The 24,925-nt window shown below is 46.1% G+C and overlaps 2 protein-coding genes across 2 annotated transcripts; both read right to left on the reverse strand.

The window, feature by feature from the left end:
• Window positions 1-1,053: 1,053 nt before the first annotated feature.
• Zfp28 (ZFP28 zinc finger protein) lies at window positions 1,054-13,134 on the reverse strand. The gene is made up of 8 exons (XM_051207102.1): window positions 13,126-13,134; window positions 12,410-12,950; window positions 11,766-11,857; window positions 7,297-7,423; window positions 7,039-7,131; window positions 6,279-6,430; window positions 4,839-4,953; window positions 1,054-3,255 (listed from the first exon to the last, which is right to left on the reverse strand). The coding sequence occupies exons 1-8, from the start codon at window positions 13,132-13,134 to the stop codon at window positions 1,559-1,561; spliced, it is 2,826 nt and encodes a 941-aa protein (XP_051063059.1). The 3' UTR covers window positions 1,054-1,558.
• Window positions 13,135-15,495: 2,361 nt separating this feature from the next.
• On the reverse strand, window positions 15,496-22,123 carry LOC127239009 (zinc finger protein 471). The gene is made up of 4 exons (XM_051207805.1): window positions 21,841-22,123; window positions 20,651-20,777; window positions 19,011-19,106; window positions 15,496-17,174 (listed from the first exon to the last, which is right to left on the reverse strand). Exons 1-4 carry the CDS (start codon window positions 21,871-21,873, stop codon window positions 15,547-15,549), a joined length of 1,884 nt encoding a protein of 627 aa, XP_051063762.1. The 5' UTR covers window positions 21,874-22,123; the 3' UTR covers window positions 15,496-15,546.
• Window positions 22,124-24,925: the final 2,802 nt, after the last annotated feature.

Below are 24,925 nucleotides of genomic sequence, written 5' to 3' on the forward strand. Positions count from 1 at the left end.
TGTCAACATATCCTCATGGGACTTGTTTTGGAAAGATAATTCATAAACATTTTAATAACATTTCCTGTAAATATATTTCTTTTATTCAGTTTTATATCATTTAATAATTTCATCTCTTCATAAATTGCTGTATATGCTGTTATCTTCAGCTATCCACTGTTCGTGTTTGGAGTGTACAGGAGATGGCACTAGTGTGGCGGTGTGACAGTCAGGGGGACAACTCTCATGAGCAAGTTCTCTCCTTCTACCACGAGTTCCAAGGATCAAACTCAGGTCATCGGCATTGGCAACAAGTACCTTTACCACCTGCTGAGTCCAATATTCTTGGGTTTGTTTTTGGTTCTTTGGTCAGGGTTTATTATTGCCATGATGTTAGAAACTTTTGTACATTCTCTACTCTTCAGCTGTAAATACTGTGACTTACTGTGGCCATACAGTCTCCAGGGCAGGCAGCTAATAACTCTGCCACTGAGGTAGGGGTGGGGGTGGGGGAAGACAGCCAAAGATCGTTGGTAAACCAGTGACCCTGGCTGTGGCTCAATAAAACTCTATTTTGGCTCTCTGAACCCTCTGTAGATGAAAGCACCACGAAATACCTAAGTGAACGTGTGGCTGTGTTGCCAATATGTCACCTACAGACACGAAAACGTAGGTCTCACATAATCACCAGGTTGAAAAGATTCCACTAATGCTTAAAACCACTCAACACGTTTTTAGAATTTAGATTATGACTGTGAGCCAGCTTGCTGCCCCGTATCAGTTTGCCCCACAGTTAATACTTCCTTGCTGTTTACCGAGAATACATTCTCAAATGGCAACTTTGCATAGATCAGAGCCTTCAGAGTTCTCCCGTTCTTATGCAAGTTTGTGCTTTTAACTACGAGCATATGAAACCTTGCATTTTCCCAATTGTTTTGGTTCATTTGTTTAGGGTGGCCTACACGCACTGTCTACCCTTTTACTGTCAAGTGTATGGTAGAGTTTCCTCACCAAAAGTTCTATTACTACCTTAATTGATTCAAATTCAAAGCCACAATGCAGTTCGCCAGTACTGGAGCAACTGTTTTGTTTTTATTTAGAGATAGGGTCTCATTAAGTTGCCCCAGCCGGCCTTGAATTCATGAATACTAGGATTACGGGTGAGCGCACCATACCCCTGGCTTAGAACCAAGTTTTCAAGGAAAAGAAGCAAGTCTCAGCAACAACTCAAGAGAACTCCCTTCCTGTTCTGAAATCTGGTTCCTCCTAGCCTCATTCTATTGCATCATTTTTATCAGGGCTGACTACAATAAAATTTCCATTTTCAAAAATAAACTTTTTAAATAAGAGCCAAGTTTGCTGAGTACTTGGTATGGATCAGGCACTGTGCTAAGCACATCGCAGGCATTAACCGGTGAGTATAAGTTTTCAATGAGCAAACTAATGACATTTTTCACTCCAAAAATAACCCAACCTGACTGCAACATGAAGAACAAACTTGTAAGGGACAAAAGTGGACAGAGGGACAGAGAGGTGGGTTGGTAAAAATACTGTAGTGGAAATGGCAGCGTGTTTGAGGTTATGATGATGAAAGTGAGGGTGGGTTCCAGACGAATTTGGGGAAGAGATCCACAGGACTGGCTGTGGCAGGCAAAGGGTGAGCGGGTGACTCTCCAGAATGGATCCGCTGATGGTGACCCAAGTGTGCAGCCTGCCTGAAGGCCTTTCTGCCCTTCTTGCAGTTATGCGTTCTCTCTCCAGTATGGACTCTCTTATGTTGGTTAAGGTGTCCAATTTGGATGAAGGTTTTCCTACATTCCTTACATTCATACGGTTTCTTCCCGGAATGAATTCTCTGATGGACACTAAGGGACTGACGGTGGCTAAAGGCTTTGCCACATGCACTACACTCGTAAGGTTTCTCTCCAGTGTGACATCGTCGATGGCAAATAAGCGATGACTTGGTCTTGAATGCCTTCCCACATTCCACGCACTCATAAGGCCTTTGGCCCGTGTGCAGTCTCTGATGTTGAGTACAGGATGAGTTATCACCAAAGGCTTTCCCACACTCCAGACATTTATAAGGCTTCTCTCCAGTATGAACCCTCTGATGCTGGATGAGGTGAGTGGTCTGGCTGAAGGCCTTGCCACATTCCTTACACTCATACGGTTTCTCTCCTGTATGAGTTTTCTGATGCTGTGCAAGATGAGCCTTCTGCGTAAACGCTTTATTACACACCTTACATTCATAAGGCTTCTCTCCTGTGTGAATTCTCTGGTGAGTGGCAAGCTGTGAGCTGATGCTGAAGGATTTCCCACACTCCCCACACTCAAAAGGCTTCTCCCCGGTGTGGATCCTCAGATGGCTAGCAAGGTGAATATTCTGCCTAAAAGCTTTCCCGCATTCTTTACATTTAAAGGGCTTTTCTCCAGAATGTACTCTTTGATGCTGAGTGAGTGAGGCATGGTGGCTGAAGGCTTTTCTGCAAATATCACACTCATACGGTTTTTCTCCAGTATGAATCCTTTGGTGCACAGTGAGGGATGAGCCGTACCTAAAGCATTTGTGACACACGTCACATTTGTAAGGTTTCTCTCCAGTGTGAATTCTCCTGTGCTGATTAAGCCCTATGTGGTCACTGAAGGCTTTCCCGCAATCGATGCAATCGAAGGGTTTCTCCCCGGTGTGATAGTATCTCCAGTGACGAACAAGGGAGGTGTTCTGTATGAAAGCTTTCCCACACTCGATGCACTCATACGGCTTCTTGCCGGTGTGGCACCTCTGGTGTCGTGAGAAAGAGGAGCCATCACTGAAGGCCTTCCCACACTCATCACATTTATAGGGTTTCTCTCCGGTATGAATTCTCTGGTGAACCGTGAGGGAGGAGCTCTGGGTGAAAGTTTTCTTACATTCATCACACTTGAAAAGTTTTTTTCCTGCATAGATTCCTGTTTCTTTTACGACCACTGGATCTGGGGAGAAACTTTTACCTGAGTCACAATTGTGACTTCTCTCTTCTGAATTGTTCAAATGAAACCATCTTCCAGGTTTGATATACACACACTCTCTCCTCTCTGAGAACGCTTTGTTCTGAGCAACTGTCTCTTGCTCGAACGGTGCATCTTGACCATCTCTTTCAAACACACTCTCAGAATCCCAATCTTCCCTGAAGGTAGAGCACTCAAGTTTGGTGCTCGAAGCTCTGCCTGTTAACCTTTCAGAATTTGAGTCTTGCTTTGGAAACAAATCCTGGGCCCCATGTACAGAACGCTGGCCTGAAATAGATGAAGAAAACATTATCTCCTTGCACTATGGCCTCTGCCTACCCTGTCCTGTGGGCACAAAGGAACCACTAGGAATAAATAACATTTTTGTTTCTCTGCAATACCTGAGTCAAGAATTTCAAGTTTTACTTCATACAAGTTATCCACATCAGGTCTTGGTCCTATCTTCTCCATTAGAGATGGATTAGAGGGATTCTTCAATGATTCACATGCATTTGCACGCGCGCCCACACACACACAACACACACACACAAACTTTCCCTTTCTCCAGTAATCTCCTGATGTCCAGCTGCTATGCAAAATGGAACAAATGGGCCGTTTAACCTTTAAAGACACCCAAGAAACTGAGAGGCTGACAAGCACCCAAGTGGGTAAGAATATAAAGTAAACTACAGGGAAATGAGTCACTAAAAGAAGGTGCAAAGGAAATCTACGAGTGTGATTTTTCTCTCCAGACTTGCGAGACTTGGCAGTTTCCAGTGTGTGGTGGTGAGATTTGCATCCTGATCAAAGCTACAGTGCCGTCACCATCTCCACACCCACCTGAGGACAAGCTGGTGCCAGCTCTCTCTGCACCACAGAGGGCTTCTTCCCTTGCCCCAGTAACGAGAAAAAAAAAAACAACTCTGCTTTAGAAACAGTGTCCTGAAAGTGCTTGCTTATACTTTTGTCTCTCTGAAACTGAGTAAGCTATTTCCTGACTCTGACAGAAAAAATTATTACTGCAGTGTAAATGGAGGCAGAGGTTTCCTGTCCCGACTGCCCAGTCCGAAACAAACACACAGAAGCTTGTATTAATTACAGAATGCTCAGTCAATAGCTCAGGCTTATTACTAACTAGCCCTTACATTTAAATTAACCCATTTCTATTAACCTATGTATTGCCATGGGGCTCATGGTTTTACCTGTCCTCTAACTCTTGCTTCTTGAGGGGCTCACTGGCGTCTACCCCCCTCTCCCCTTCTTCCTCCCAGTCCTCACCTTTATCCTGCCTTGCTATGGGCTAATCAGTTTTATTATTAATCAATGAGTAATACATATTCATAGCATACAGAAGGATCATCCCACAGCACCACAGGAAGAGCTAGAAAATCTGGGCATGCTTGCATGCGCACGTGTGTACGTGTGCGTGTGTGTGTACGTGTGCGTGTGTGTGTACGTGTGTGATCTATCAAGGACGGGACATCTCTTGCAGAGGAGTTTGGTTCCTAGCACTCATATCAGACACTACACAATCACCTCTAACTCCAGCTCCAGGGGATCTAATGGTCCCTTCTGACCTCCATAGGCAGCTTCTCTCTCTCTCTCTCTCTCTCACACACACACACACACACACACACACACACACACACACACACTTTAAAATAAACATTAAACAAACAGAGAGCAGGGCAGTAGCGACACAGGCCTTTAATCCCAGCACTCAGAAGGCAGAGGCAGGCCTGTGAGTCCGAAGGCTAGCCAGTACAAAGCAAGTTCTAGGACAGACAGGATTGTTACACAGAGAAATCCTGACTTGAAAAACAACAAACAAAAACCACGAAAAGCAAGTTCTCCTGAAGACAGATTCTCACCTACGGACAGCAGGCCACTACAGTTCTCCCACGCCACACTCGCACAGAGACGCTGCGGGGCTGACGCAAGCTGTGCAGAGCTGTCCCTAGCTGTTTCTGTGATGATCTTCAAGCCCTGGAAAGGCACAAACACATTCATGAACCTGGGGGGCCAGAGTAGGGTGAAACGTGTCCACACGCTGTAAACAGCACACTCTGGACCATATGTGTCACCTCAGTGCTGAGCTATAGAGGTTAGACAGTGAATCGCCTTCGTGTGGTGTGTGTGTGTGTGTGTGTGTGTGTGTGAGAGAGAGAGAGAGAGAGAGAGAGAGAGAGAGAGAGAGAGAGAGAGAGAGACTGACAAAAGGTGTTGTAGAGCAAGGTCCCCTGAGAAAAACAGCTGCCACCTTCATCAACCATGCCTCCCTGCAAGAGACCATCAAGAGCATGCTGTGGGGTGATGACACTCTCTCAGAGGATGAGAGTCACGGGACCCTCACTGCGGTTCCAGCCACGGCTCGCAGCACCTGATTGCAGTTCTGCCCTAGCACACAGGCCGGGGAGGCTGGATGAGAGGAGAGCCCATCTGTCTGCTCTGGAGAAGCCACTGCTCAGGACGGGTGAAGAGTTTCTAGTGTGGCCACTTTGGGGTCACCCACACGCCTCCTCCCAGCATCTCCTGACCCATACTCTGGAAGTAACTCCGGGACACACTAGTTCTCTGGAATGAATTTTGGTGAAACTGTACTTTGGTGCTGGCTAATTTTATGTCAAGTTTACACAGAAGAGAGAACTTCAATTAAGGAAATATTCCCACCAGACTGGCCTACGGGCAATCCTACAGGGTATTTTCTTAATTAGTGTTCGCTGTGGCAAAGCCCGCCCATTGTGAGTGGTGCCAACTCTGGACCCGGTCAAAGATTCAAAAAGACAGGCTGAACAAGCCATGGGCAGCAAGCCAGTAAGCAGCACCCTCCACGTCCTCGGCATCAGTTCCTGCCTCCGGGTTCCCTGCCCTGCTCGAGTGTCTGCCCTGACGTCCCCGATGATGGACTAAAAGCTGTTATATGACATAGCCCCCCCCCCCCAAGCTCCTTTTGATCATGGTGTTTTATCTCAGCACTAGGAACCTAACTGAGACATTTGGTCATTAGCACCTTATGAGGAGGGTGGATGTTCTCATCTTCTCAGGGAGGGTTCTCCCAGCCGAGGGGGACAGGAGGGACTACTGAGATTCTTCTCTAAATCAAACTTCAGTCACCTGAGGAGCTTGTTTGTGATTGCACCCACATCGTCACACACACACACACACACACACACTTTTACTGTGTGTTTCAAGATGATACAATTCTTTCCCACTGGGTCACAATCTGTCCCCAAGAAATAGTGTATGCCGATGGAAATTTCCACTGTCCAAGGGTTCCTACAGGGCTGGCTGCCTGAGGTAACCCCACTCACCCTCGGTGTTTGGAACACAGCGCCACCGCCACCTAACACGGAGCACGTGGGTCTACGGTGCAGGGGCTGCTTTCTTAGCAGTGCCTGGGACGGCTGTTCCTCACTAAAGTCCTCTGGAGGGAACTCCTTGGTCTCCAGCAAAGCCTTTACGTCTTAAAGAAATTAACAAAGCAAACAGCTCTTATTAAATGTTGCATGCTGGGTGGGGGGAGGCACACATGGTGCACAAGATGCAGGCAAAATACCACACACACAAACTAATTTTTAAAGCCAAAGTCAATGAGGCTGGAGAGACGGCTCAGTGGTTATGAGCACTGGCTGCTCTTCCAGAGGACCCAGGTTCAATTCCCAGCACGTGAATGGTGGTTCTCAACTGTAACTCCAGTTCCAGGAGAGCTACTGTCCTCTCTGCAGGCACCAGGCATGCATGGACACATGCACAGGCGAAACACCCACATATATAGATTACTTTTTAAAAAGACAGTTATGGAGGAAGACCTCTGACCTACAAATAAACACGCACACACACGTGTTCACCTAAACAGACATGTGCACACGCATAAACATATATTTAAAAAAAGATGCGTTCAGAAGACGAGAGAAAAGTAAATTGTCTGTACGGGGATGCCGCCATGCTGGAGAGCAGAGAGGGGCATGAAGACGCAAAGCCCGTGCTTACGGGGTCTGCTGAGGAGATTGTGGGTGGAGGGAATGAGCCGGAAGCAGCAGCAGCCACACCTGCCCTCCTCCTCGTGCTCACCTGGGCACCGGCCTGTCACCTTTCTTTTCGTCACCCAGGGATCTTGCCCTTCTTCCAATAAGGCCATCATATCTGGCTCAGAAGCACAAAGTCCTAGCGCCATAAGAAAAACAGGAAGGAGAGAGAAAAACAGGGTGTGGTCATGCTGGGCTCCACCTTGACTTGAAGCACAGCAGGGGTCAGGGAGAATGAATGAGAGACTGCAGGACCACAGGCTTGGGCGGGAAGAGTCAGGGGCAGGGGTGGGGATTCCCTCACCCAGGGATGCCAGGGTCCTGTAGTTGTCCAGCATCACCTTCCAGTACAGACTCCTCTGCTCAGAGTTGAGCCATTCCCACTCTTCCTGGGAGAAAACAACAGCTACATCCCCAAATGTCACCACGCCCTGAAATGACAAAAATGCACTGTTGCTCAGCCAGCGCCGATGGTTACCGGGGAGTTCTTAAATGAACCGTGTCCTCCCATCCCGTGTTCCAGTCCTCACCCTCATCCTTTAGGATAGAAAAGCACTTGGAGACTGACTTAGTCAGGGTTACTACTGCTGTGATAAAACACCATGACCAAAGCACCTCGGGGAGGAAAGGGTTTATTTGGCTTAAGTAGATACCTCCATTGTAGTGATGGAAGGAAGTCAGGCAGGGCAGGAACTCAGCGGCAGAAGCTGATGCAGACCATGGAAGGGGGGCTGCTTCCTGGCTTGTCCCTCATGGCTTGCTCAGTTTGTTTCCTTATAGAACACAGGACCACCAGCCCAGGGCTGTCCCCACCCACAATGAACTGGGCCCTCTGCCTGCCTACAGCCCATTCCTATAGTGACATTTATTGTGGCTCCCACCTCTCAGAAGATATAGCTTGTGCCAAGTTGACATAAAACTAGCCAGCACAGGCATATACTCACATAAAATATTTGTCACCAATTTCTAGCAATACCTAATGAAAGCCAAGTTGGTCTGAGTACCATAGGTTCTTAGAGCCTGTCTCAACCTTGTGACACATTCGTGGCCTGGAACAGCAGATGGACCAGGAAAGAAACCAGGAGAGGATTCTCAAAGATCCAGGCAATCCCCCAGCTGTGGCCTAACGGTTGCTATTGTCTATCATTTTCATTGAAAGTTCATTAAACACTAAAACATGATCTACATTTTTTTTCTAAAAAAAAAAAAAATGAAAGAAAGAAAGAAAAAAAAGAAAGTGAGTGTGTAAAAATGAAAACTACTATCAAGTCTTAAAATTAACTATCATGCCTTCAGGCACAGACATGGTACAGACCTGTAATTCCAGCAGTTGGGAGGCAGAAACTGAAGGACTCCAAGTTGAGAGGCTAATGTGGAATAAACACACATACACTCACACACACAGAGACACACACAGAGAGACACACACACACTCACACACACACACAGAGAGACACACACAGAGAGAGACACAGACATACAGAGAGACACAGACATACAGAGAGAGAGAGATGCAGCCTATTGGCTATGGTAGCGCATGCGGTTTATCTACCACTAGGGAGATGGAGGCAGGATTATCAGGGATTCAAGGCCGTCTCCAACTACATAGTTCATGGCCAGCCTGGACTGTGTGAGACTATGTCTCACAATATAAAATTTGGAATGGGATATGACAGAAGAGGAAGGAAAGAGATGGGAGAGAAAGGGGGAGGAGAGAGGAGGGGAGGGAAGGGAGAGGAGGGGAGGGGAGGGGAGGGGAGAGGAGGGGAGGGGAGCGGAGGGGAGGGAGAGGAGGGGAGGGGAGGGTTACCACAGTACAAGCTGTGGGATAAGAACAGGAAGGTTTGGTCACTATTGCTGTGATGAAATCCATGACCAAAGCACCTTAGGGAGGAAAGTGTTCATTTGGCTTAAGTGTCTACATTGTAGTCATGGAAGGAAGTCAGGACAGGAACTCAAACAGAGCCAGGATCCTGGAGGCAGGAGCTAATGCAGAGAGAGGCCATGGAGGCTTGCTCCTCATGGCTTGCTCAGCCTGCTGTGTTAGTTAGTTAGTTAGTTAGTTGGTTAGTTAGTTAGTTTGTTTGAGCCGTCCAGCCTAAAAGGAATGCTGCTCGGCCCTCAACTTTCTGCCTACTGCAGCATCCTTCCACATGGAGAGGGACTGACTGCCTTTTGGTAGGAGTCTTCATCTCAATAGGAAGGACCAGCACTGGTTTCCTGAGGTGACCAAAAGCTAAATACCTTTAATTCTCAAAACTCAGTAAGATTCGGCGGTAGAAACCTTCCAGTATACTAATGTCTGAACCTTTCAGTGCAAACACAGTACTTCAAAAAGACAGACTTAGTGGGCAGCAGTTAATACAAAGACATGAGTCTAAGTACTGAGAGTAAATGAATGTCGAGTGCTCAGCCCAGAATGGGACATCTGGATTAGTCCCATGCCCCTAAGGCTCGGGGGCATCACAGAAAGTGGGGGTGGAAATAATGTAAAGCTATAGGACAAGGAGCAGTGCTATGGCATGCTGTGCCGTGGACAATCGTTTTCTTCAGTGTGAACACGTATTACCGTCAGTGGTTAACAAAGAGTTGAAGTCGATAGCTAGGCAGCGTTTTCAGGGCGGAGGAAAGCCGGAAAGAAGATGCAGAAGAGAAGCCAGAAGCAGGCTAATAGAGGTGCTGCCATGTGCCAGAGCGTAGGGAAGAAATGCAAATACGGGTTAATCTAAAATGTAAGAGATAGCTAGTAACAGTCGAAGCTACCAGTCGAGCACTCGTAATTAATAATAAGTCTCTGTGCGGTTATTTGGGAACTGGCAGATGGGGACAGAAGAGCCCACCTACAACGCTGCCTTCTGGTATGGGAAGGCTGTTAGGCTCATGACCATTCAGTGTGGTCATCTGCACAAGATCAAACCAACAAGAGCAGGCAGCACCCTGGCAGCCTGCACTGGTTCACTGCGCATTCACAGAAAAAGGAAAAGACGGGGGTGGGGGGGGGTGGGGGGGTTCTGGTGCCCATGGTCGAGATATATATGCAAGATAAACAAAGAGTAAGTAAAAGATACTCTCTTTGGAAACAGTGAAAGCAAGCAAGACAAGGACTACATTCTCACACAGTCTCCCACAGGCTTTTATGGAGCCCAAGAGTTCCAACCTCAAGATTCCGGATGTTCAGTGTCACACTCATTTTTATTTTTCAGATTTTCAAATGTTTTTTATATACGCTTAACTAAATAAACCATTATCTCCCTATATTTTTTAAATATGTATGTAGACACTTTTGAATTTAAAAAATTATGCCTGTTTTTTTTTTTAAATATGAAAAACCACACTGTGTTTAGAGCAATGCAGTTTACATTAAGTGACACTACAATAGAATAGTTTTATAGAGATTTTTCATTTCGGTTTGGTTTTGGTTTTTCCAGATATGGTTTCTCTGATTAGCCCTGCCTGTCCTGGAACTCACTCTGTAGGCAAGACTGGCCTCAAACTCATAAATCTACCTACCTCTGCCTCCCGAGTGATGGGACTAAAGGTGCACACCACCACAATTTTATAGTTTTTAAACAGAAATTTAAAAAGGGAAAAATCTTCATATTACAAAACTCCTCCCCCTAAAACAATTTTAAAAAACAAAAAAAAAAAAAACAAACAAAAACACATTTTCTAAGTGCCCCAATGTAACAAAAAATATGTTGTGTCTAGTCACAGCTGCGTCCTACCTCACTCATGTCTATTCCCCAAGCATTTGTGACTACCTTGTCGCCACAAGGAGACTAGAATTCAGTGACTCAAAGGAAAAAGAGCACTCAACTGGCAATAAATAAATAAAAAATGGTCAAAATCTTGCCCTGATACCTTGGCTTATCTCAAATTTCTGGGCTCAAAATGCTGGCAGGGTTACAGCATCCTGAGTACCTAAGATAACAGAAGATGCCACCACCAGCAGCTCCTTCCATTTAGTCTCCTACATCGTCTCTTTCCTTCTTCCCTTCCTCCCTCCTTCCCTCCCTCTGTGTGTGTGTGTGTGTGTGTGTGTGTGTGTGTGTGTGTGTGTGTGGCACATGCCCAAGAGTGTCCAGCCCCTGCCATGACCAGCTTGCTGCACAGTTCCCTTTATTGCTTTGAGACAGGGTTTCTCACTAAATTACCAGTTCACCTTTTTTTGGCTAGGCTGACGGGCCAGAGAGCTCTGCCTGGAAATGATGAGGTCTGCCGGAACACACTTGCCTTTTTACACAGGTACTGCGGATTCAAAAATCAGGTCCTCATACTTACGAGAAATCTCGCTCTTACCCACTGAGCCCTTGCCTCGGCCCCCTAGGTGGGGGCTGAGTCATAATATGTTTCTCCCACGCTGTGGGCATCAAAGAAACCAGGTAGAAAGATGGCTACATTTCTGATCGTAAGAACCCTTCTGGAGCAGGGTTTGGCAGCACACACCTTTGATATCAGCACTCAGGAAAGAGAGGCAGGCGGAGCTCTGTGAGTTCAGGTTCTACGACAGTCTGGACTATGTAGATAGACCTTGTCTAAATAAATAAAGTCCTTCTGAGACGAGTTGAACGACAAAGAGGGTAGGTACATCACCTCTTCAACCAAGAAAGAGCAGTTGTAATAACTATCCCTGCAACCCATCACTCACCAGAGTATGAGGAAACGGCACCCTGGGCAGGCCTCCTAAACTGAAAACTTTTCAGAGAAAATAAACAGCATTAAGTGGTGAAGAAGCAAGACTATTTCAGGAAGCGGAGAGAAAATGCGACTCACCTGAGACTTGGCTTTAAGTTTAGTTCCTGTAGGGGCACCTTCCTGTTTGCGGCTAATCTCCTGGAGGAAGTTGGTATCTCTGGAAAGCAGCGCTGGGGAAAAGGAAGGACTAGACACCAAGTCCACACAAGACTACACCCTACAGGAGCAGGGTGGGACCATTTTGAAAAGATGAGACGAGATCGCATTTATTACCCTGTGCTGGGATAGGAAAAGGGTAGGATGGCGAGAAGGGGTTATCTCTTTAAGTTCGTTTCACGTGCATGTGTGTTGCTTGCGTGTTTACACGTGCACCACGTGCATGCCTTGTGCCCTTTTAGTTCAGAAAAGATTATATTATATCCCCTGCAACTGGAGTTAGGGATGGTTGTGAGCCACCATGCGCCACCTCTCCAGTCCCCGCTCCCCGGGAGTTTCATCGCCTTTAAGCATGGACAAGAGACGAGTTTAAACTAAGGTGACCCTGGAGACGTCCACGTCCCCGCTCAGTTCTGCTTGACTGCTCAAAGTTGAGCTTTCAAGGACTGATCCCCGTTTGACATCATCTCCATGACGAAGGCCTCCGGAACCCTCGGACCTCACCCTCCCTTCACACACAGAATAGATCCATGTCTGTCCCCTCAGCCTGGACACACGCCGCTCACCTCTGTGCGCAGGCCCTGAGGTCACCGCTCCACGCCCGCTCTGGGAGGCCAGGCCATTCCTGGAGCGCGGCCTTCCGCGGGAGGGGCGCCCACGAGCGGCTGGAGTCCGCACCGCAGGGTCTCCACCAGCCCTGGGCTTCGTGCAGAGGGCGCCGCGCCCCGCACTCGCCACCCCCCGCATGTCACCAGAGAGGGGCGCGCTCTCCTGGCCAGGCCGCAGACGCCCTCCAAGGCCCCGGCTCACGGACACACCCCCCGCCACACCCGCACCCTTCCAGGCCACGCCCGCCACGCCACGCCCAGGCCCGCCCTCTCCCTGCCTAACCCGGCCCTGAAGGTTCCGACCCTCAGGCAGTTCAGCCCGAACGCGCCGGAAGTGGACTTTGATTTGTGCACGAGGCCTGCTGGGAAGTGTAGTCCCCAGCCGGGAAACCAACCGGTGGCTGCGGGCGGGACTCGGTCTGCCCTCCCCAGAGGTTTCTGGGAGTCGAGGTGGCAGTCCCAGCACACGTGCGAGGTGGCAGGGCCACCAGCGCGTTGTCTGTGGGGAGTTGGGGGAATGTCGTGAATTAGGCTGGGGTGATGCGGGCCTTGACAAGTCCACTGTGTTCTGATTGGAGGCGCTGGTGGGTTTGGGATTTAGTTGCTGCGATCACCTCCTTCCATTCTCCCCAGACCACCTCAACTCTAATGCATGCTGTTCGAAAGCCCCTCACCCCCTGCATGCACTACCAGGCCCTAGGTCTGCAGTCTTCCCGGGATTTGCTTCTTGGATGCTCCAATAAAATGTCTAATCCTTGTCAGTTCCATATGTGTGTATACACCACGTCTTGATCCTGTCCAACGCGTCTGCTCTCCCAGATACACCCAATACTCACACATTCATGTCCTTCATATATAATACATATGAATATATAATATACATTCAACTGAATCTAGTTAGTGCTGCATGCACACGAGGGGGAAACCATGCACTTTATCATGGGCAAGCAAAATATTCATTACCCAAAATGTTTCAAACCAAAAGTGTTACGTTATTTTTCTTTCTAATTTAGGAATATGTGCATACCATAATGAAATATTCCATTTATGCTTCACAAACATATAACCTAGAGGTAACTTTATACCAAACTTCTTTTAACAATCTTGTAGCATTGGGAATCACCTGAAAGACTTATTTTTATGTGTATGGCTGTGACCTTTTGTTTCACTGTGTGATGATGGGAGATGTCATTCTGTATATATGTTTCTCATACTGGTTAATGAATAAAGCACTATTGGCCAATAGGGAAGGAAGACAGGAGGGACTAGGAGACAAGGAGAATGGGGGAAGTAGGAGGGAGGAGTCAACATGAAGAGTCTGGAGAGAGCAGGACGCAGGCTCTTGGTAAGATGAGACCACATGGAAATACATAGATTAATAGGAATGGGTTAATAATTAAGACAGAGCTAGCCGATAAGAAACTAGTAACGGGCCAACAGCATTGTATCAAATACAGAGTCTCTGTGTGTTAATTGGGGCTGGCGGCAGCAGGACAAGACCAGCTTGGGGGGGGGGGGGGAGCTTACTCCTTACAGTGTGACCCTGGCTGCCCTAGAACTCACTCTGTACACCAGGCTAGTCTTGAACTTAGAGATCCACCCACTTCTATGGTCAGAATGCTAGAATTAGATGTGTGTGCCAACAAACCCAGCCACAAGCCCCCTTTTAAACCTTTTGTTTACTTGTTTGTAAATGTATTCATATGTGCACGTTTGTGGATGTGACTGCCCATGTGTGCACTGTGGAGGGCTGAAGTCCACATGGGAGTCTATCACCTTCCACCTTATATTTTGAGATAGGTTCTCATGGTGAACCTGGAGCTCACTGTTTCAGCTAGAATGATATGCCAGAGGCTTGATAGCAAACATTAGAAACCCTTCCTTTTTTTTCCCTTGATTATACATTTGCACATATTTTCCCAAACAAATTCTAATCCTTTCATTCCAGTTATATTTAAAGTTCTATGCCCTTCCCAAAACAGGTTCTACATAGCAGACCATATTTAATTCCTTTGCACATAAGGAAAAATAGCCTTAGACTCATTAGAAAGCTTCTATATTATTAAACTTTAAACATAATACACTTGCTAATTGTCATCCACCTGAAGACACTTCCAGTTTCTAAATTGTTATGATCACCTGGGTCATATTCAAAATTCCAGAGTCTACAGTTTAGAAATAGTATTTCTGATCTAACACATTTTCTAAGCACTCACCATGGGTCCTATAACTATATGTTTTCTAGGTATCAATCTAATTAACGTTTTAACTTTCCCATGCTGGGCGCATCGGTCGGTCACCCTTGACACTTTCTAGCAGCACAAGGTCCACAGATGGCTCAAGCTGGTGCCAAGAGTAAGAACATGGAAGCATGTCTCCTGTCCAACTGGGCCCCCGCCCCTAAATGAACTGCTGCGGATGGCCTGGGCACACAAGCCACAATGATCATACATGGCATGATCTCCCGGAGGTCACGCCTCTTGTTTCAGGCAGGACCCTTGGTCCTAATAGAGGCATTGGCTCACAGATCCCCTCATGTTCCTCATGTGTGGCCTCTGGGGTCTGTGCTTATGCGTCTCCTAGTCATTGGAAGGATGTTACGCATCCAAATTTTATGTAGCCAAATAAGTAAGCATCTCATATTCACTAAATAGACATTTTTACAATGAGTTTTTAGAAGTTACATAAATAACATTTATATTTTTTAAAGATTCTGATTGTAAAATGAGTAATAAACTTGAAGGAAACAATACCAATTACAGACATTTGGAAAAGTCCAAGTGAAACAATTGTGTTTTGGAGCAGGGTAATAGGAACAGAAAAAAATGGAAATACTTAGCAAGTGTATACACAGGACTTGGTGACACAAAGGAATGCCTGAAATGACTCCGAATCAAGAACTCACCAATGATGGACATTTTAAGAACACTGCCTGACGATTTCTCCATGGTCCTTGCAATCCTAAGAGCTCTCTTACCTGTGTGAATTCCTTCACATAGAATAAACAATCCGGTTGAAAGTTAAATTCTCTGATAAACAGTAACTGCAGTAACTGTTTATCAGTGGCTAAAGGATTTGCCGAAGGGGATACAGTTTTAAGGTTTCTTTCCAGTATGACATCTTTGGTGACAATTAAGAGATGACTTTGTTCTGAATGTCTTTCCACACTGATCACATACATAGGGCCTCTGACCTGTGTGGAGTCTCTGATGCTGAGCACGGGATGAGCCATCACCAAACGCCTTTCCACATTCGGTACATTTGTAAGGTTTCTCTCCAGTATGGACTCTCTTATGTCTAATAAGGTAGGCAGTGTGAGTGAAGGTTTTCCCACATTCATTACACTCATGAGGTTTTTCTCCTGAATGGATTTTCTGATGTCTGGCAAGATAGGTACTTCTTTTGAAAAACTTACCACACTGCTTACATTCAAAAGGTTTTTCTCCTGTGTGATTTCTCTGATGAGTGGTCAGCTGTGAACTTTCTCTAAAAGCTCTCCCACATTCCTTACATTCATAGGGTTTTTCTCCAGTATGAATTCTCGAATGAACAACAAGATGTATACTCTGCCGAAAAGCTTTCCCACACTCTTTACATTTATAAGGTTTCTCTCCAGAATGAACTCTTTGATGGCCAGTGAGTGACATGCTATGGCTGAAGGCTTTCCCACAAACATTACATTTATAAGGCTTCTCACCAGTGTGAGTTCTGTGGTGTACAGTCAGGGATGACCCACTGCGGAAGGCTTTTCCACACACGTTACATTTGTAAGGTTTCTCTCCAGTGTGAATTCTCCTGTGCAAAGTCAGTCCTATGTGAACACTGAAGACTTTCCCACAATCAGTGCAATCAAATGGCTTCTCTCCAGTGTGATAATGCCTAAAGTGACGAGTAAGGGACATATTATACCTGAAGGCTTGACCACACTCAACACACTGAAAGGGCCGTTTGCCACTGTGACACCTCTGATGCTGTGCAAAGGTAGAACTATCCCTGAAGGCCTTCCCACATTCCGTACACTTGTAGGGTTTCTCCCCTGTGTGAATCCTCTGATGCTGGGCGAGATGTGCAGGCTGCCTGAAGGATTTTGTACACTCCTTACACTTATATGGTTTTTCTCCAGTATGAATTCTTTGATGCACAATGAGGTATGAGTTCTGGCTGAAGGCTTTCTTACATTCCTTACATTCAAAGAGTTTCTCATGGGTGTGAGTTGTATGATGCTGAGCAAGGTGATGGCCCTGCTTGAAGGCTTTTCCACACACTGTGCATTTATATGGTTTTTCACCCGTATGAATTCTCTGATGAACAGTAACAGATGAGCTATGGGTAAAGGTTTTCTCACATTCGTTACATTTGAAAATGTTCTTTCCTGCCCAGATTTTCTTGTATTTTCGTACCTTGGGATTTCTGGAGAAGCTTTTCTTATTTAACTTGTGACTGTAAATAGTCTCTTCTACGTTGTCCGAATGGAGAGCCTTTGAAGATTTGGAGTATTTGAAGCCTATTTCTTTAGTGTGAGTTTCTTTATGAGTGACTGTTTCTTTCATGTGAAATAATATGTCTTGATTCATCATTTGTCTTTCAAAAAGGTCTTGACATTTCCACCTTTTTCCAGTCGTGGGACCCTCAGGACAAAAACTTGTAATTTTCTCCACTGACACATTATCAAACACAAACTGCTTCAGAGACACTTCTTGTATCTTGTGTACAAATTCCCCATCTGAAAAGTGTAAAAAATAATGTGTTCTTTATCATATCATGTGCTATTAACAAAAGAATCATCTGAAGTGAAGTAATACAAAACTATTTAGTAATGTCCATACAATTACATACAAGTATATCAACTGGAAAATGTGCAAGGTTGTCCCTAAGAATAAGAGCTTGTCATGACTAATTTTGAGTGTCAACTCTACAGGATGAAAAACTGCATTGAGACCAGTAAAGCACGCCTCTGGGTATACGTGAGAGGCTGTCTCCAAAGCGGATTAACTAGGGAGTTAGTGCCTTCACTGAAGGTGATGCCACTAGTTGATACCTGGAAGCCTGGCATAAAGGAAACTCGGAAGGGAAGTCAGTGGCACGGGCAGGCTTCTTTCTGTCTGCCTTCTGGCTTTCCTGCACCACGCCCTTTCTCCATGCCTCTGCCAGCAGTCCCAAAGCCATGGAGCCAGCTCATCAAAGTTGGAAACCTCTGAAACCATAGGCCCAAGCCAAATCCTTCCTCTCTTAGGCTGACTACAGCAGGTATTTTGTCAGAATGACACACAGACAAATATGGCAGCAGGGAAGAGCCAGAAAGGAATGGGAACATGGGAAAATGAGCAGAAAACTAAGTATAAGATGAGGGCCAGGGAGAAGCAGTCCACAATGACAATGGTATTTGGGGACAGGCTACAAATTGAACTCACTTCTGTATTGTCTTCTACCTTTAAAGACACATATATATTTATTTACTTACTGATTCAATATGTGTGGATGTTCTGTCTGTGTGCATGTCTACGCACCATGTGCATGCCTGGTGCCTGCGGAGGTCGGAGAGGCCGTCAGATCCCCTGAAGTGGAGCTACAGGCACTTGTGAATTACCGTGTGGGTGCTGGGAATGGAACTCGGGTCTTAGCAACTGAGCCACTGTTCTAGCCCCCGTCTCCTACTTTTAATTGATTAGAACATGCAGTTAGTTTTGTTTAACTACCAATATATTTACTTACTGGTGCTTCTCAGAACTCTCTAGAGATGCCCAGCAACCACACACACTATGCTTTCTGACCTCCCATTGGGATTTAAAGGCAACTGCATGGCTATAATTTTGTAACCAGAGAACGGTGCTCCTAAGGTCTGTCCTTTATATGTCTGTGCTTCAGTGCAAACTCTGCATATCCCATGCAATTCAGGCTTCATAGCAAGGAATTTCTTCATTTTCTTTCAACAACTTAGGAGAAGTGGCACGTTTTAGGCCAGTTAATGTAGGGTTTTGTTGTTATCGGTGATGGTTAGGGAAAGGTGTCTCAGTGAGGGACTGACTGTCACTCAGATAAGACTGGCTTGTGAGCATGGCTGTGGGGGATCGCCTTGGCTTGCCGACCCAGCATGCATGTAGGCAGCACCATGCTCAGCCCTGGGGCCCTGGACTGTGTATGAGTAGAGAAAGCTAGCTGAGTGACAGGCATTCATGCTTCATTCTCTCTGCTGTGACCAGCGGTTGCATGGTCATGTCGCTATGAATTCCCCACAATGATGGACCAGTGTGGACTTGCAGGCTAAAATAAACACGTCCCCCTAAAGCTGCTCTTGTCAGGGAGCTTCATCAAAGCAACAGAAAGGGGACGAGGACACTCTCCTTGGTAGAAACAACTTCCTACAGAGACAAGAGGGCAATGGAAGAGGGGGGAGTGAAACAGAAGGGAGCTCGAGCTAAGCAAGGAGACTTCAGTTCACACCCAGCACCGTAAGGCTTGGGAAGGGTCCCTGGGAAGCCCCGGCGGGGAGGGAAGGACCTTTGAGGATGGCTGAGCCATTCCCCATGGAGGTTTTTCCACGTGCTTCTGGCATTCTCACCTTGTGATGCGCTTCTCGTCGACTCGCCCTTCACCTCCCAAGGCGCCTTCCCGTGCTCCAGTAACAAGATTAGATGTGGCTTGGAAATACAAGCTCCTGCATTAACAACAGCAACGACAACAGAAAGACAAAAGTGGTCACGTTTGGGTTGTTTTGGCACATAAGTCTCTGGAATAGTCAACCCTCCAGGAATTAAACTACTATAACGGTATGGGTCAATACCCCTTTGGGGGTCGCATATCAGATATTTACACTACAGTCCGTAACAGTAGTAGAATTATAGTTATAAAGTAGCAACAACAATGATTTCATGGTTGGGGATCACCACAACATGAGGAACTGTATTAAAGGGTCAGGACATCAGGAAGGATGAGAGCCACTGGCCTAAAGAAGCTAAAGAGGATTGGGACAAGGAACTTGTGGAGAACAGCAAGCTCATCCAGAAACATGTATGGACTCCAGGCTTAGAAGGATCCTTTTTAGTCTCTCCAATAGCAAGCAAGCGTCAGAAGAGAGTTTAAGACATTGGGTTTCACCGATGTATCGTAAGTTAATTAAGAAGGTAAGTATTTGGGGGTTACTGAGATGGCTCAGTGAGTAAAGGCACTTGCTACCAACCTGATGACCTCAGCTGGTCCAATCCTATAAGCCACCCTCACTCCAACTTGCATGTGGCATACATGTGTCCCCGTGTAAAATCAATGTCTCTCCATAAAAATTAATGTAATAAAAATTTTGCAAGCGTATTTGAAAAGTTATATTCTGCAGGTATAGTGTTGTGGGGTATTAACCAGAGAAGACTACTTGGACAAGGGTTTAATCCAATAGAAAGTCTTTACTAGCCAGCCGGCGACTACACTGGGTGTTTGGGATCCCAGTGTAGCACTGAGTCTTTCTCAGGGTGAGCTTTTAAGCGCAAATAACACGTTCTGGGTTCCCATACTTCAGTTAATAAGAACAGTTAGCCAGAAGCGGAACTAAAGAACCCAAAAAGCAAGTTTAGTGCATTTAGAGACTTTCCCAGAACTATATGGTCTTTGGTGGATTAGGTCTTAGTTTCATTTGAGCTGGTGATGGTGCTGTCCTCTTGCTGAGGTTTACAGCCTGAATGGTGCTTCTATCAGGGAGTCTGTGCTAGGTCCGAGTCCCTGTTGCAATAGTAACCAGGCCGTATTCTTCCCCAGCCCTGTTACCACCTACTGGTGAGATTAACAGAACTGTAACAGAGAGGCAACAAAAAGCAGACAGACCTGCTGCCATTCCCACCAAGTCTGGGCTTCTAGGTGCCTAAAGATATAACCATGAGTATCTGACAAAACATCAAACTCACGGACTACCTCTGAAATTCTCATCTAGCCCCAACACAATAAGCAAAGCTTTAGTAATAGAAATGTCAAAGGTGGGAGCTGGAGAAATAGCTCGGTGAGACTTAAGAGCACCGACTGCTCTTCGAGAGAACCTGGGTTTGAACCCAGCACCCACATGGCAGCTCACAACTGTAACTTCAGGATCTGACACCCTCACACAGACATACATGCAGGCAAAACACCAATGCACATAAAATAATTTTTAAAATTTTTTTTTTAATGTGAAAGGTGTGTAAGGGTAGATTCTGGATTATCCGCAGGGAGGATGCTTACCCACTGAGACCAAGTTCCGGTAGTTCTCCAGCACCACAGTCCTGTACAAACTCCTCTGAGCCGGGTTCAGCTGCTCCCATTCCTCCTGGGAGAAGTCTACCTCAACATCTTTGAATGTCACTGAGTCCTGAGATGACACAAATACATTTACAAAGTTTTGTTACATCTTCATTATTCTGCTTGGAGTAGAGGTAGCTGTTCACCTTGCAAGTCAGTTACTAAATAAAAGACAAAAAAGACTGCATCTTGTGTCATTCCACTTAAATGAAATGTTTGGGAAATCAGAATATGGAGACAGAAAACAGAGATTGAGTACGCTGCTTGGGAGGTGAAGACGCCTGTGTCCAGGAGCTCAAGGCCCCTTCTCATCTTAAAACAAAAAGAAAAAAGAAAAGAATGAAATGATGCATGACCCAACTCTCCTTTTCTCCTACACCCTCAAAACTCCCTTGATCTCTGATGATCAAAGTATGTGGGGCTCTGCCTGCCTGCATCCAGTCGCCCCTGCTGTGGGCAGCGGGTGGCAATGCTCAGTCCAATCTAGTCCTGAACCACATGCCCCAGACAGGGTCACATGTCACAAGACTTCCTTAAATTCAGATGCCAATTACGAACTCCATGTTATCATTTTAGGGACAGAGGCAGACAGAAATTCTACAGGGTACATGAAAGGGGCTTCACATGTCCATCTAACCTGAAACCCAGTTCTCAGTAGCACGGAGACGCTTGTCTCATGTAAAAGCGAACAAGCCTTTTTGACAAGAGCCCAAACTGGTTAAAAAATGTACACTCAGAGCACGGTGGTACACACCTATAAACCTACTACTCAGGAGCAGGAGGCAGGGGGATTGCTGTGAGTTTGAAGCCAACCTGAGCTCCATAGTTACATTCTGTCTCCCATCCAGGAACTAATCGGGCCCAAACCATGAACTTTCAAGGTGCCTGCCATGAACTAGGGAGATTCTGTGTCATAAAGCAGTGTATGTAAGTAGGGAAATGAAGCATTCCAGAACGGGCCCTGTGCCTCATCATTTGTATTGTTCACCTACTAGGCACTTAAAGGGTGATAGCCTGTGGGAGAAGCAGTGGCCAGGTCCTGGGAAAGACTAGTAACAGAATTTCCGGAGTAGCGTTAGTTAGTGCCAACCATCAGGGCCCCGTCTCGTGACGGGGAAGAGGCACGAACTAACCTGTAACGTGGCTTCCATTACTTCAACGGTCATTTCTTGCCTTCTCCTCCCGGTTTCTCCCGTGGAGAACAACTGTGTCCTGGGAAGTCCAGACTAGAGGAAGAGAGGGCAGGAAAAGCCAAAGTCTGCATGTTCTCCCAGCTTCCTTCGCCAGTGTAAGCTGCTCCTTCTCTCTCTTTCCTCCCAGCTTCGGCTGGCCTGAATCCACATAGATGGCTGAGAGCAGGGAGGATGCTTGAACGTCACTGTCCACTTGACCCCATCTAAAACCACCTACGACACCAGGCTGTGAAGCAGATCTGCGTCTTGCTCGGTCATTATCCAAGAAGCTTCCTCCTGCGGGAGATGGGGACTACCACAAAGACGGGCTTACTGGACAGTGTGCAGAGCGTGAGAGACCTTGGAGCACTCAGTCCTAAATGGGATGTCTTCCTCAAACCTATCCCTCCAGGGACCAGGGAACCATGGGGGGGGGGGGCAAGTCGGGATGGAGGACGCCAAGGAAACTGTGTCTTCTAGACACAACAGCACTGACACTCACTGTCAACGCATAGAGACCTCGGCAGCATACACAGAGCCTGGACGGGTCCAAGCCAGACGGGACCCCAGCACTGAGAAGGCAAGTGGACTTGAACCCTCATTCCTAACCCAGAAGCTATCTCCAATTGTCAACTGCTCACAGAGGAAAAATTAGCTTTTCCCACTGGGTACACACACCACACTCACGGTCAGGCTTCATGCCCAAGAGTAGATGGCTAACACAAAATGAACTCAATGGCGTTTGGGGGGAGTTTTTTTCTCTTACACTTTGTTGTCTGGGCATCTTTTTTTTTTTTTAAACTTTAGTGGTCTGTTGTTTACATATTATTATGGTTTCTGATTTTGTGTTTTTATGGGCTGGTCACAAGTATCTGTAACTCCAGTTCCGAGGCACCCAATACCCTATTCTGTCCTCCACAGGCACCAGGAAAGCATGTGGTATATAGATATACATTTAGGCAAAACACTCACACACATAAAAATAAATAAATCTTTAGAGAGAGAGAGAGAGAATCTAATGTTAACGAGACACAGTAGTGCATACCTGAAATCCCAACAATCAGGAGTCTGAGGCAGGATACTTTCCAGAAATTCAAGACTAAAAAAATTAAAATAAAATAATAAGAGAAAAAAGGAAAAAGAAAATCTCCCAGAAAGATGGCTCAGAGAATAAAGTACCTGTGGATCTAGGTTTGATCCCTAGGACTCACTTGTTGAAAGGAGAAAACCAACTCCTAAAAGTTGCCCTCTAACACACACACACACACACACACACACACACACACACACACTATACTATGTCTTGTATGTATCCCCACAACTAAACTAATAAACAGAAACTTAAAATATAATAGTGTTTTTATGTTTTATAAGTCTAATTCTAACAATCTTCAAGTAGTCACTCCATACGCACCAGGCCATAATCACAGCATACAAAGTGCCATTGCAAATACCAACACAAGAGCTCACATGCTTTCTAATCTCATGGAAGACACATCACAGGTACCCGAGAGAAAGCACAACACTGACAACCACACAGGGCATGATCTCCAAGAGGCCTGGGCGCACACGTGCGCACGCACACACACACACACACATATACGCGCGCGTGCACACACACGCACACACACACACACACACACACCTTCACAGCCACTCCAATCCTACAATCTTACTCTCTCTCTCTCTCACCCACAGGATCACAGCCTCTTACCTATTTCTCTCACATGCACAGGCTACAACAGCAACCACCCTACATTCGGAAAGCCTCTCAGGCACCACACCATGGCTCAGAGCATCTTTCTCATCCAACCTGGTTGCACACACAGCTGCTCACCCTTCTCTCCCATGCTCACCCACAAGAACGTGATGTTTTCTGAGCGTAGAGGCATGCCACTTTAACCCCAGCATTTGGGAGGCGGTGTCAGGAAGAAATGAGCAAGAGGTCACACCTACTCCAACAAGGCTACACCTTCTGATCCTTCCCAAGTAGTGCCCTGATGGCAATGCACTCAATCCAACTTCAAAAGTCCCCATGGCCTAACCACAGTCTCAACACTGTTTACAAAGTCCAAAGTTCAAAATATCTTCTGTATTAACTGTAGCCCCCATAAAATCAAAATTAAAAAGCAGATCACATACTTCCAACATACAATCCAATGGGATACACACTATTAACATCCCAGATGGGAGGAAAAGGAGCGTAGTGCAGAAATATTGAAGCGAAACAACACCCAAACCATCAGGGCAAACTCCAAACTCTGCATCTCCAGGTCTGGTGTCAAAGCTCTTCAGATCTCCAGCTCCTTTCAGCTTTGCCGACTGCAGCACACTTCTTTCTCCCTGGCTGGTTCTGCACTCAATCTGCACCTATTCTTGGTAGGTACCCCGCGACTCTGGCATCGCCAACATCTTGGGGTCTCCAACACAATCAGGCTTCACATTCCCGGTGCCATGCAATGACCTCTCGGGGCTTTCATGCTGGGACACCCCTGACTCATGCCTGGCCTCGGCAGCTTTCCTTAGGCATGGGAGGAGATTGCATAACCCCTTTCTTCTACCCTTGACTCTACATCTAGAATTACACAGCCAAAGCAGTCAAAGTCTGCTGCTTTCTGGGGCTGGAACATGGCCCCTTTGTTTAGTTACATCTTCATCGGTTTTCTGGTTTTGATAGTTTCCTTCAATGCTTAAGTTTTTCTTTAATTCCTTTTCACAAGACGAAAGCTTAGCTGGGAGGGGTCTTGCCTTTAGGTCAACATTCCCTTTATTCCATTTAGCATCAGGCTTTCCTTTAAACCCTTCTTTCCATCTCCTTGAGCAGTGGAGTTAGCTCTATTACAGCTCCCTTTCTCCTCAAACTGTATATTTTAAATTTCCCTTTCGATCAGCTTGCTCCTTTTTTTTTTTAATAGATATGCATAAGAGTGACCACTAAGAACTACATAACACAGTCAATACTGGGCACCTCTGTCGATGTCATTAATCCAAAAGTCTTTGACTTAGCTTCAGGCTGATTTTTAGGTGGAGGGTAAAAAAAAAAAAA

Source organism: Phodopus roborovskii, unplaced genomic scaffold, assembly GCF_943737965.1.
Source record: "Phodopus roborovskii unplaced genomic scaffold, PHOROB, whole genome shotgun sequence".
Taxonomy (NCBI): Eukaryota; Metazoa; Chordata; class Mammalia; order Rodentia; family Cricetidae; genus Phodopus; species Phodopus roborovskii.